Consider the following 13,897-nt stretch of genomic DNA (forward strand, 5'->3'; position numbering starts at 1 on the left):
CAGTTTTTTTAAATTGGCTTTTCATGGTCTGATATTGCTCATATGTAGTCTTGTTTTCAATTGTATGTAGTCTTGTTTTCAATTGTAATCTAGACAGCTATGTGATAGAAGTATAAGTTGAGGTCTCAGGATATTAGTGTGAAGTCATGGGTCTGTCACAGAGTTCTTATTTGACTGGTTCCTGAGCAAAGATTTTATTTATTCCTCACTTTGTCGTTGAATGTAGACATGATAGTTGGCTCAGAATTCTCACTGCCTATCTGTGAAGCTTGTTTAGTTTGCAGAGCACTCTAGAAGTGCAAGTATTACTTAACAACTCTCCATTTTTTTTGAAGGGAAATATATTTGTTATTTCTGAAGCTGACCATCCTCATTTAGACTCACACAGTTTTGCATACTACCGTGTGAGTTCATCTTTGAGTCCTTTTTCTGGTTGGTAGCCAGTAGTAGATCACTAGCAGGGAACGTAAGAATTAGACTCACGTAGTGTTTACCTTAAGATGGCAGCATTTAGTGAAACAGAAGTTGTTATTCTGTGCAAAAATACAGTAATGCTGAACTGAAGTACTCACTGAAGTGCCTTTTTCCAGCTAGTAAAAGAAGGGTTGCTATCTTAGGACCTACCAGATTTATTTCAGAAGCAATGTGGAGATGTAGGCTATCTTAGTAGTTTTCTAAGAACACAAAAGGGGTGGATTGTAAGAGATGTTGGTCTTAAGCAGGAAAATACAGTATTAATAAATATTTTTGGTACTGAGCGTTGTCTTCAGTTGATAATGAAATATTTGCAAAACTCTGATAGCATATCATCTTCTCCTGTTAGATCCCAAAAGGAGTGGTCTGGTGGAGCTGATTTTGCAAGTTGGAGTGGGACAGCTGAGTGAACAGCAGAAGGACACCCTGGTGAGACAGCTGGCTGTATTACTGAATGTCTTGGATTCAGATATCAAAGTTCAGAAGATACAAGCCTACTCAGATATAAGGTACAAAGATGCACTGCTGTGCCAAGAAGATTTGTGATTTTCATTGACGGTCTCACAGCTCATATTTAGTTACAAAATAATGTAGAAAAGATTACCAGAAATGCTGTAGCTCTCAACAGTATATACTTTAAGAAGTTAATTTCTTCTTCTGTGGTAGAAGATTGATGAAGTGAGCTCTCCAAAGGCTTAGGTCTGAAATGTTTTATTTAAAAAACAAACAAACAAACAAACAAAAACTTCCATACAGGTGATCAGTTTTTTTGTTCCCTTAATTTTTTTTTTCATTCCTTCAAAGAAAGCACATGCAGAAATTCCAGTGTCTCTGTTCCATACTGTACTATTATTTTTCCTGAATGCTGGCTGGCTGGAATAAGACAGACAGACCTTCTCATAGAGAAGCAAGTACTGTATTTCAAAATAAGTTTCCAGCTGTATCTGCTCAAACTTGTTTTATTGTACTTCTGTTCTACTGATAACAAAAATCCTTTTTCACAGAGAAAACAGCAGACTTTGTAGTATGTTGTATGCTACATGTAGTATCTTACTCAAAGCAGATGCCTGCTCTGCTAGGGTTAGAGGAGTGGAAATGGCTGTATGTAGCCAGAAGAACTTCACAGCATGATTGATTAAAAACCTGTTGACATGAGTTATCTTACTTTAAATTACTTATTGCTAACTGCTTGGTGATTTAAAATCTATTTTGTTATCTATTCACTTCTCTGGGAACCTCATAAAATTGAAAGGAAAGGGGGAAAAATAAATATAGCATGTATAGCTATAATATTTTAATCACATCTTCCAGCTATTGATTTTCAGCTTCAGGTGTTGCCTGAAGCATGTGACATAGGATGAGATCAACACCACCCAATAAAATAAAATAAAAAGCTGCCACAAGTTTCTCTTGGTCCTATGTTTTTCCTCTTCTTAAATTCAGTTTTCTAAAGTTACTCTCACTGCTTCAGAGCGCTTTGTGGCAGGTTCTCGACAAGAAGAGGGAAAGCAAACATTGCATATGTACCTCTCTTAAAGTGAGAGTCAGGAAAACCAAGGACGGAATTAATTTCTTGTTGTTCTCAGTGTTCTTCTGTGAAACCAAGGAGCCAGAGAACTATTGGTGCTTCTGGGTCAGAATGAAGTACAGTAGTCATGACATTTGGATAGACATGGACAGAGTTGCTGTATCTGTATCAGTGGTGATACAGAAACAAGCAAAACAAAGGCTGTAAATTAAATGCCTGACAAAAGTAATCTTTGACCGTAGTCCTAACCTATGCTGTTCTCTCTGCAGCACTGCAGTTGTATTCTATGTCCAGAACGGGCATCCTTCCAAGGTGTTCAAGGCATCAGATGTCTCTCGAACTCTGCATGTGCAGCTTTTGAAAGAGAAGGCTGACTTTCTGCTTTTTAAAGTCTTGCGGGTTGACACGGCTGGTATGTTTGCCATCTGGTGTCTGGGCTTGGATTTTTCTTTCTGAAAGATGACATTGAAGACAATACTTAAAATGCATGCTCATTTGTGACAGACTGGTGCCAGTACTTGTGTTCTGTTGAAATAAATGCTTTTGCATGCTGTTAGTCTTATCTGTTCTGCATCAGGAAGTCCTGAGGAATGAGGAGAAAGGTACCCCTCTCATACCATCTTCTGTTGGAAGATGGGCAAAACCTAATGTAGCCATAATACAGAATGTTCAATGTCTGGTTTGTTCAAGGCTTTTAGTGTTCAGTGATGGGCTTGTAATGTAATTTTTTTTATCTGTCTATAGCAGGCAAAATGGTCAGGTCATCGTTGTGGTTTAACCTCGTCTTCTAATGAGGTTGTATTTGCATCACAGACAGGCCTCTGAGGTTTCTCATAATGAACTTCTTCTTTTCTCCTAAAAGAAACTTGAACTTCAAAACCTAGCCTTATATTAAACTACGCTAGTAATGTGAACCCTTTATGATCCTCAGATATTACAGATATGACTACCTCTTAGATTTAAAATTAGGAGACTGTGATCCAAATGAAAACAGAGTGAATAAACTCTAGCACTTAAATAGTCATAAGTTCTGTAATAAATTCTGGCTTTGTTCACCTGTTGAAAAGGATTTGTTTTATTGTAAATGTACTTGGATTACCAAAATGTGTAGGTATCACTTGAAAATGGTCCTTAATGTTTTCCTGACATAGCAAATCTACTACTGTAAGTTTAATGGGGATAACTTTTTATTTATTTATTTTATTCTAACGTGGTGCATTGATCTAACAACAGGTATTACTGTAAGCAAATAATACATAAATGTTCAGGCCTCGGTTGCTGGAATTGAGTTCTGAAATACTGAAATACACTATAGTTTATCGGTGTGATGCTTTCCTTACACTACCTGAGAATACTAATATTCTTTAGTTCTCAGGTACTTCAGAAGTTCTTACAAATATGTCATAAAGAAAGGAGGAGGTCTGAACTCTGTAACTTCAACTCATCTTTACTTCTGTTTGGAATAAGCTGATGTTGACTTGGATATAATTTCAGTATTGTATGCATAAGATATTCTCATCTTTTCACAGCCTGCTGAACTGTGCAGCTATTTAATATGTAACATCAAAGATAAGAGATTTTAAAATATCAGAATGTTATGAACTAGGTGCTTTACCACCAATCTAGTCCTCACAGTAAGAGAACGCATGGCAAGTTGACCATTTACACAACTAATCTGTTTGCATTATTCATAGCATGTCTTTTAAAATGCTCTGGACATGGACACTGTGACCCTATAACAAAGCGCTGCATTTGCTACCAGCTGTGGATGGAAAACTTGATTCATCGTTACCTAAATGATGGCGAGAGTAATTGTGGTGAGTTTGCATGTTGTGGGATGTATTTCAAGAATCATTTGCCTTTTTGTGAGACTGTTGAATATTTGCCATCAGAATGGGGTACTTACATAGGAGGTAGATGCTGAGGAAGGGGTAGAACAGTCTCTTTATTGTTCAGCCTACAGCCTACCAAAATGATAGAATCATATAATTGTTTAGGTTGAAAAAGACCTCTAAGATCGTCAAGTTCAACCATTAAACTAGTACTACCAAGTCTTCCACTAAACCATGTTCCTAAGCACCACATCTACACATCTTTTGAATAATTCCAGGGATGGTGACTCAACCACTTCCCTGGGCAGCTTGTTTTGATGCTTCACAACCATTTCATCCAACCTAAACTTCCCCTGGCACAACTTGAGGCCATTTCCTCATGTCCTATTGCTTCTTGCTTGGGAGAAGAGCCTGACCCCCATCTCACTGCAGCTTCCTCTGAGGTAGTTGTAGAGCGATAAGGTCTCCCCTGAGCCTCCTTTTCTCTAGGCTAAATAACCCCAGTTTTGTCAGTAGTTCCTCATAAGGCTTGTTCTCTAGACCCTTCACCAGTTTTGTTGCCCGTTTTGGACACTCAAGCAGATGAACACTCATGTCCATCTTAGTGTTGTCTGCAAATTTAGAGTCCACTCGATCCCTTCTTCCAGATCATTGGTAAGGATATTAAAGAGAACCAGCCCCCATACTGAGCCGTGGGGGACACCACTCATGACCAGTTGCCAACTGGATTTAACTGCATTCACCACAACTCCTTGGGCCCAGCCACCCAGCCAGTTTTTTTACCCAGTGAAGCGTACGCCAGTCCAAGCCATGAGCAGCCAGTTTCTCCTGAAGAATGCTGTGGGAAACAGTGTCAAAAGCTTTGCTGAAGTCTAAGTAGACAACATCCACAGCCTTTCCTTCATCCACTAAGTGCATCACCTTGTCATAGAAGAAGATCAGGTTAGTCAAGCAGGACCTGCCTTCCCCATGCGTACTGAGCCTTATCAACTGGTTGTCCTGTAGGTTCTGCAAGATGGCACTTCGATGTTCTGCTCCATAAGCTCCCCAGCACCAAGGTCGGAGTGACAGGCGTGCAGTTCCCCTGGTCCTCCTTCTAGCTCTTCTTGTAGATGGGCATCACATTTGCTAGCCTCCAGTCAACTGGGACATCCCCTGCTAGTCAGGACTGTTGATAAATGACAGAAAGTGGCACTTCCACCAGCTCCCTCAGTACCTTTGGGTGGATCCCATCTGGCCCCATAGACTTTTGTGTGTCTATGTGGTGTAACAGGTCACTAACCATTTCCTCGTGGATTATGAGGGCTTCATTCTGCTCCCCATCCCTATCTACCAGCTTAGGGGTCTGGGTACCCAGAGAACAACTCATCTTACTACTAAAGACTGAGGCAAAGAAGGTGTTAAGTACCTCAGCCTTTTCCTCATCCTTCGTCACTGTTTCCCCATGCCCCCCCCCAAATAACCTTCTGTAGAAAACAATATCTTTGGAATTATTTAACTAATGTCTTGAAATGATAAAGTCTTTATTTTATAGTAGTCTTTATTTTTAATATTTTAAATATTTTAGGAGCTTGAATTAAAAACATATCACTGTCTGAGATGTGGGCCGGGGAATTATAAAAACTGTCATTGTCAAGGGAGAGAGTTTGAGACAATTTTGGGCCAGATGGAAGGGTTGTTTGATAGTGTGTGTATTGATGAAACGAGACTGTATTTCCCAGGTGCAACTTAATCATGTTGGTGTTCTGTGGCATACCTAACAAATCAACTAAGCCAATTTGATATTGTATGGGAACTCTCTAATTAAAGTATTTCACAATTTTAATGTAATTAAATTGGTCTAAGTTCAAGTAAAGCTGAACTTTTAGTACTGTGCAGACTTGGAGACATTTTGCTGGGCAATGAGCGAGTCTTCAGGTAGTTCTGTAGAAATTAATAGGAAATGTGCCATATGCTACAAGCCATTAAGTAACTGTGGGGCACGTGTCTGGCTGTTAGTGATTAGTGGTTGGTAATTGCCCAAATGAAATGGGACAGTATGTTTTTAAGTGTGAGGCTGGGGCTTCCTGCAGTTCTGCCTTTAATGCTCTGTTGTTCCATAGTGCAGTAACAACACTGAAATAGTATATGCATGTGGGAGATCCACATTACTGCACATCTCTCTGAATCCCTCTTAGATTTTCCAGGATTTAAAAATCTAAGCATGTAGGTAGAAGGATGTATCACTAATCAGCTTCTCTCTTATGGTGCTGCTAAAATGACTGACAGTACACTTATGCTTGCTTTAGTTAGAGAATGATGGCTGAGGTGGTTACATGACCTTCTTGGCTTCCAGCTCCTATGTAAACTTTGCATATCCTGGTATTGTAAAAGGGATGGGGTAGAGGAAAAGTTTTGAACATGAGCATTTTCAGTATGGAAACTTAAGAATATTTGAGTATTCTTCTGAGAATATATGTAGGTGCCATGTTCTGCTAAAATCCTGTTGGCACTCTCCATTGCCCAGGATCGGAGAAGTATTTAATAGAGAAGTAGTTGAAATTATCCTATCCATATTACTTTACAAAGAAATGTTGTGCTTCTTTTTTCAGAGTGGAGTATACTCTATGTGACTCTATCTGCTTTTATTTTGATTGTGGTCACAATAGGGCTTGCCTGGTTCTGCATCTGCTGCTGCAAAAGGTACATAATATGTTTCATTGTGAGGGGGTGTAAGCAACAACTGCACACAGCTGCCACATTTTAGTTCAGTCCTTAGCACCAAACCACTCAACTTCTCAGACACTTGAGGAGCTTCCTGTAGCTGTTTCTGTAAATATGTACTTTTTTGAAAAAAGGAGTATCTGTCTGAGGCTATGTGTATTCTTCTGCATTTTGAAAAATAAAAAGCCAGTGCTGGAGTGTCCTTCAAATTAAGAGCTTATTTATGGAAAAATGCTGAGTGTGTACTGCACGTCTTCCTGGTCTCTTACTGAGCCCTCCAGGTACTCCATGCTAAGAAAAAAAGAGGTACATCCTGAAGGTCACTGAGATAGGAGTGTTCTGGGCCTTGCAAAGGGAGCTGCTCCCAACCTGGTGTCTGTCTTTGACAGGAAAAATGGATATGTAGGCTGTATCTGGCTGGCAGGCAAGGATAGGAGCCTTGAAAAGCTTCTTTTCTAAGCCAAGAATCTGTCTCAAAATACTTACTGATTCTTTCCTTAAACAGTTTTCCCTACCACTGTATGTCATATTTCCCTCTGCATGTCACTCCCCACATCCTGTTGTCTTTCCTAGTAAGCCATTAAGAAATTCTTTGAAGTAACAATCCTTGCAAGTGTTGTCACTAGAGAGTGTTTTTGCTGCTTCACAAAAAAGCACAGCAAAAAGGTATTCAGGTATTATAAAAAATGAGATGCTATCAAAATTTTTCTTGATTTTTAACTTGGTCTAGGGTGTCTTTGCAGCATGTAAGGGATGCTGTTTGAAATGCATTGGACTTGGTATACTGCTTTGCTTTTTTTATGGTTGAAGGAACAGTGCTGTTAGTAGAAAGGTTTAAATAGAATATCATATCAGCATGAGGCACAGCCTTGCAGTCTTGTGTGGATTTGATGAGAAAGGGAGTGTTTATGGAGTTCAGCTGCTTCCATGCCTTTGTCTTCACATGGCTGGTGCCAGAATGAGTGCTGAGTGATGCAGATACATGTGAAAAGAGGAGGGCAGTGTTGCACAGGACAAGATGGCAAGAGATGCCCTTTGCATTGTTGAAACTACAGGAAGAAGATGCATTTTAGTCCAAAATTCGTCTGGAATTTGGGGATTTTAAAGGCTTTGACTTGCCAAATGAAATAATTTTTCAAAAGAATGTAGAGGAGAAGCCAGGTGGCTGGCTGTTGCTGTGATGCCAACTGAGAGGTAGCTGCTTCTCAAATATAAAAGTTACATCTGACCTATGGTGTCTGGGAGTGCTTTTTCAGATGTTGTCGGAGTTAAAAGTCTTGCCAAGAAAAAAGGCACATGCTCCCTGCTCCCCCCCCAAAAAAAAAAAAAAAAAAATATATATATATATATATATATATAAAAAAAAAAAAAAGAAGGAAAGGAAGGAAAATGCCTGAGGTGTGACAGCATCTTCTAGGAGGCGCCCCCCTTTGTTTCATGCATGAATGCCCTTACTTTTACTCTGAAATCCTTCAGTTGTTCCCTGTCCATTAAAACAAACAGCCCTGTCTGTTCCTCTAGCTCCAAATCTTTCTACAGTCAGTAAGGTAGAAAGCACAAAGGTAGCTCTGGCAAACAGCTAAAACTTAAGGTAGAGATTTGCCACATCGTAGAAGTGAATGCAGAAGAAGGATTTAAATGAGGAAAGACTAGGTCAGGTTTTGGCTACAGACCAGTAGTGCTTTGTCCCTGCGTATATATGAAGGAGCCAATCTCCATTTTTGACTGGTCTTTTCTGTAAATGTAATGAGACAAGCTCTACTTGAATTCTCTTAGTTTTAAAACAACCAACCAAATAAACAGCAACAAAAAAGATACCTAAACAGTTTAGGAATGAAACACTTCTTACAGAAATTCTATTTGGAAACTAATGAGTGTGTCTATCTTGTGTCTAATTACTGTGTTGAAATTGAACAAACTGAACTCCTTTGGGTTAGGGAAGCAAGTCACTCTTTCTTCATCTCTATATATCAAACAGATCAAGTAAATGCTATCCTTTGGTCCAGATTGTGGAGCTGCTTTTTACAGGTATATACTGGAGTAGCTCTTTCTGACTGGAGGTTCTTTTTGAGGCTCTGTATATGGGGCATGTAGCTATGTGTACAATAAAGGAGAAGGAGCAGATCTATGTGTGTATGTGAAAGCTAAATATCTTTTTGGTAACTTTTTTTTTAGCAGAAAGAGGACAAAGATAAGAAAGAAAACAAAATATACCATCCTAGATAACATAGATGAGCAGGAGAGAATGGAGCTGCGACCCAAATATGGTAAGAGCTCTCTCTTTCACTTGGGGTTTATTTAAGCAGTGAATCTTTAAGCTGTGAACTCATCCACCAACCTTACAGTTAATGTTTTTAGTTGGCACTTGCAATCAAAAGGAGCCTGGAAGCTGGAGCACAACGTTGAGAATGACAGAGGCAAACATAAATGGGGAAATGGTTGGTCAAGAATCACTTCATTTCTTGCATGGGTCCTTGGGCTTAAGTAAAGCTCTGAGCTTCTTCATTAACCTTAATTTAGACCATCTAATTGTCCCACAGGCTTCTTACATATAACCTCCTTTCCCCTCACACACACTTTATAGTTTGGATCTGTTTTTATTTGTGCACACAACACTTCCCTCTGGACCATAAGCACCCTGTTAAACGTTAGAGACTTCAGCTGCTCTGTTCAAATACGTTTTAATTTACCTTATTTCAGTTTTTAGCAAGAGAAATATTGGAATGCAGGGAAATAAAATCATCCTTAGAAATTGCTGTCCTAGAAAGATGTAACATTTCAGTAGAAATCATGACCTTTCATTACCAGTCACTTAAATCAGGTAGCTGGTTAAACAAGCTAATTTCCAGATTCAGGCTATTAGAATTATATTCACTTTTCAGAGCCATAAACCAGTGGGGCTACACTGAGGTCAAAAGAGTATCTGTCTGACAGTATTTTATACCGCCTAGACCAGCTTTTGACATGGGTAGTGGTACAGGCTGGACTGCAGAGAGTGTTTTCAATTATTTTTAATATCTCAGCAGAGGATATGATGATTAAGTTGTTAATAGTGGAATTTTTCTAATGAGCTTGTTTTGCCTTTTTTTTTTTGGTTAGGTATAAAACACAGAAGTACAGAACACAACTCCAGTCTGATGGTCTCCGAATCAGAGTTTGACAGTGATCAGGACACTATCTTCAGCAGAGAAAAGATTGAAAGAGAGAATCCTAAAACCCTTTTGAATGGATCAATCAGAAATGGAGTTTCTTTCCACTACAACTCCAAAGACAGATAACTGAATGAGGGTAAAAGCACAAAACACGTTGATCCAACACATCTAAAACATGTTGGCCCACTTCTGTTTTTCCAAATCAAAAGCTTTCTAAAATACCAGCTAATTGCAGGTGAAAGAGTAGATTTCTAGCACAGTGGTGGGGAAGGGCGGAGGAAGTATTTCATGGTCAGCTAACTCCTGTTGCCACCACAAGGAACAAGGAAAAGCACGTTTTATTTCTCGGGTGTTCCATGCTGATGTTTGTGTGAACTTCAGAAAGATGTTTTTCTTGTATCACTGCTACAAAACTAGCCAGGGCTGTTACACCACTAACAGTGGTAATTGAGATGTGTATATATATTTGTATCCTGTGCTCCTGTCTTTTTCTCAGAGGAGCAATGGGGTTATGAAGCTGACCTAAAACAGCAAAAGCCAACATACGTAAATTCTGTTACAGCTATAGAGAGCAATATGTGACTGCAGGCTCCATCTTAATTCTCAGTTTAGATCAGGGACACAGAAGGAACATTTGTAATGTTTTTTTCCTCTCTGAATGTGCTTCGTGACTTCCTTTTCTAGGGTAGTGATCATCAGATGAAAACATCTGTTTTTAAAAGAGGTTTGCAATCTAGCAGTTGTACTGAGCTGTAAACTAATGTGACAAATCTGTGTCCTGTGGGATGCAGTGTTCTCTGTATTTACATGAAAGGTATGATGCCTGCAGGGAAGTCCAACCTTAGGTTGCTTCTGTAATGATGAAAGTACTTTTACTTTCTCTGGAGTCTGCCATGTCCACCAGCAACCAGTAGCAGAGATGCAGGGAAGACTCAGCGCCATGTGCCTTCATAAGCATTTTGAACATCCCAAACAACCTTTTCCTTAGCATTTTTAAGGAGCTGTGGACCTTTTAAGGCCAAGCCCTCAGCTGACTTTGAATCTGTTAGCCTCAGTGCTTAATTAAAGAATGTCCCAGGTGTTTGCACAGTTAAATGCTTGTGGCAAAGTACCATGTGTGGAACAGAAGTTTCAACACTTACCTTCACTGTCTTGGGTAATTATTGTGGTTTTAGCTTGAACATTAAATTGTTTTACTTTTTCCCCTGTAGTTGTTCAGTGTTTAGATATATTGGCATAAAGAGATCCCTTTAGGTATTTAGGAAAGTTAGGTGCGCTTGAGTTCTGATGTTGCTGTTCTTGTTTGCAGTCTGGATAATTTCTTTTCAGTGGGTTTGTTATGCTTTAAAGCTGTTTCCCTGGCACTGTTCTCGAAATTCCATACAGAGGATCAGGCTTTTACATGTAAGCCTCATTTGTGGGGGCATCTGTGGCACTGTCAGCCTTTCCTGGGGGTTTGTTACAGACATGTTGGAGGTCTTGGGCTGAGCTGGAGAAATGATGTGTTGTGTTTGAGAAAACATTCCTCTTTGGAGCATTTGAGACAGGGTTTTGTTTGCTTGGTGAGTTTTTGTTGTTTGTTTTGTTTAATCTGATGGTGAAGAATCCATTAATGAAGAAGGGTAGAGCACTGTAGAGATCATGGGGAGCAGATCAGAAAGGTCAGCAGGGGACATAAACCACCTCCATCATGACGAATAACTTGGTAGAGAATTCTGGGGCTTTCTCAATCTTACATAGAATTCTGACACAAAAGAATGGCTGGATTGAACACCGTGACTTTTGTGTCCCTTGGTAATGGAGTCTGGCAAAAGTCAGAAGAACTGACTAGGTTGGAAGGAATTAGTAATCAAAAATGGCAACAATGTGGCATGCTCATGATTTGCATCCTCCCTGGTTTCATACCTTTGATTCTCTTGCAGCAGATGTCTGTGAAGTTATTAGTAGCACACTGAGGAGTGTTTATCCCGTGCCCAGTCCTGCGTTTCTGTGGAGAGCTGCATGTGGCCTTCATAGTCATAGTGGTGGGAGAGGCTGTGAAGAGCTGAAAAGGGTTGATGCAAGTGTTTTCCATGTTTTTCTTTTGTCCTCCAGCAAGATGTGATATAAATGGTCTGATTTGCTTTCTTTAAAAGCCAAACTTTATGTATGGGTTTTAGGATATTTATTGAAACATATCTACTTTCTCATTCTATGTTCTCTTCCCCCTCATTGTGTATGAGTGTCTGTATTTAATTAAACTTGGTCAATAAAAGGCAGGTCAGCTTTTGATCCCTTTCAATTTCTGCTCCAGATGTGTTAGCACAGTAATGCAGTATTCACTTTTAATGCATTCCTGAAGAAAGTTAAGACCCACACAAAATACTTCCAAAACTACTTTTTCCTTTTTAAAATCAGCATTTGGGGCTTAATCCATTCTCTGCAAATTCTTAAAATGTTCTAGCAGGAATTATGCTCTTGGAAGTATGCATTTAAAGAATGAATGGAAGTTGCACAAGCAGCTACAACTTTGCATCAGCTACAGTGCCATTACTCAGAGAACCATAAAATGGTTTGGGTGGGAAGGGACCTTTAAAGATCATCTAGTCCAACCCCTGGCCATGGGCAGGGACATCCTGCACTACAGGTGCAGGACCCTGCACTTAACCTTGTTGAACTTCATGAGGTTGGCTGTCTCTTAATCACCTCTGTGACTTCCATATACTTCCACTTAACTTCCAAGAGGATCTGTTCCATGATCTTACCAGGCACCGAGGTGAGGCTGACTGGTTCCAGTAATTTGATTAGTCCCACCAAGTTTTAGCGACAGCAATTAGATCATGGCAGCCACTGTACAGATGGAAAGCTAACTCCTCCTTTTTGTTACCTATGCTGCATATATTGATACAGAGGCACTTTAGTTGTGCTGTTGACAATGTCACCTTTTTAGAGGAACAAGCCCTAATTCCATTAAGGCATTTCACAGGTGTTTCCCAGTTGGTACATAACATCAACACCCCCTGACTCTTCTCTCTTACTCCAAACTCCACCCCCTTCCCCTGCAAAATTTTAACTTAAAGCCCTTGTTACAGGTCTGGCCAGCTTTTTGGTGAAGACGCCTTTGACCCACTTGGTCAGATGACTCCCATCAACTCCCAACAGACTTGGCTTTTCAAATGTAGATCCGTGATCACAGAAGCCAAATCCTTGAGTATGGCACCAACTGTGCAGCCAAGCATTCACCCTTTCAGTTTGTCTCCTTCCTGAACCTCTCCCTCTGGCTGGAGGGACAGAAGAGAATACCACCTGTACTCCTGATCCTTTTAACCTTGCTCCAAGGGATATATAGTCTCTCTTGATGGTTCTAAGTTGCCTTGTTGCAGTATCATTATACATGGAATAGTAGGACTGGATGATAATCTATAGGTTTCAGCAAGCTCAGAAGCCTTTCAGGGAGTTCACAATGCAAGCTCCTGGTAGGCAGCAAAGTTCTCTTGAGAAACTATCTGGACAGCAAATAGGTGAGTGCTTCAGTGACTCTCAGTAGGGAATCTCCAGTTACTGTTACCTTATGTGCTTTTCTTGTGAGAATGGTTCTCATGCATGCAAGTGGGTGCATCAACTTTATATGACTGGCTTTTCCTGGATCCTGTCTCTCTTTATTCTCCAGCCCCAGAGCATTTTGTCTGTTATATAGGGGCGTATAAGGGAATGGGATAAGGTTCTTCCACCCTGAGCTGACTGGACAATGGTCTGGTCTCCTTTATCTTGTGAGTTATTTGTGTCAGTCAGCTCAAGAACAGATTCGGGCTTTCCTTCCCCTTGCACAGCCTTAAGACAGGGCTGTCTCTTAGTCAGAGACAGTGCACAATTCCTTATATTGATCTGCTCACATCCCGAAATACAGTGCTGCCTACCTGTTGGGCTCCTCTTGTAACATATCTAGTTGTTAAAAGGGTTCTACCAGCTGGGCACGCTTGCAGCTATGATATCTATCCACTACTGTTTTCAGGTGCTAGAGCTACTTCTAGATAGCAGAGCTCCATACAACCCTAAGGTCTGGACAAATGTTTTAATCCTTGGGAAGTCTGTTTGGGTGGAGATGTGAGCACAGGTAGGCTGTAGTGCTGCTGTTTGGATTTCAGCCCCAGCCTTGTACCTATGACGCATGGCCACCATTTTCTTTCAGCAGGTCACAGTCTCCTGTAGTTTCAAACTTCTTAAGAAAC

The 13,897-nt window shown here is 40.2% G+C and overlaps 1 protein-coding gene across 4 annotated transcripts in view; it reads left to right on the plus strand.

Moving 5' to 3' along the window:
* The window catches only part of KIAA0319 (KIAA0319 ortholog), a 64,110-nt gene that overhangs the window by 43,846 nt on the left and 6,367 nt on the right, over positions 1–13,897 (plus strand). For all 4 annotated transcript variants that reach the window (XM_040549846.1, XM_040549842.1, XM_040549845.1 and 1 more), the window contains exons 16-21: positions 824–983; positions 2,272–2,414; positions 3,697–3,819; positions 6,426–6,516; positions 8,713–8,804; positions 9,637–9,825. In XM_040549846.1, coding sequence (XP_040405780.1) covers positions 824–983; positions 2,272–2,414; positions 3,697–3,819; positions 6,426–6,516; positions 8,713–8,804; positions 9,637–9,815 — 788 coding nt within the window. In that variant the 3' untranslated portion in view covers positions 9,816–9,825. The remainder of the gene's footprint in view (positions 1–823; positions 984–2,271; positions 2,415–3,696; positions 3,820–6,425; positions 6,517–8,712; positions 8,805–9,636; positions 9,826–13,897) is intronic.

The sequence above is a fragment of the Cygnus olor genome, chromosome 2 (genome assembly GCF_009769625.2).
Source record: "Cygnus olor isolate bCygOlo1 chromosome 2, bCygOlo1.pri.v2, whole genome shotgun sequence".
Lineage (NCBI taxonomy): Eukaryota > Metazoa > Chordata > Aves > Anseriformes > Anatidae > Cygnus > Cygnus olor.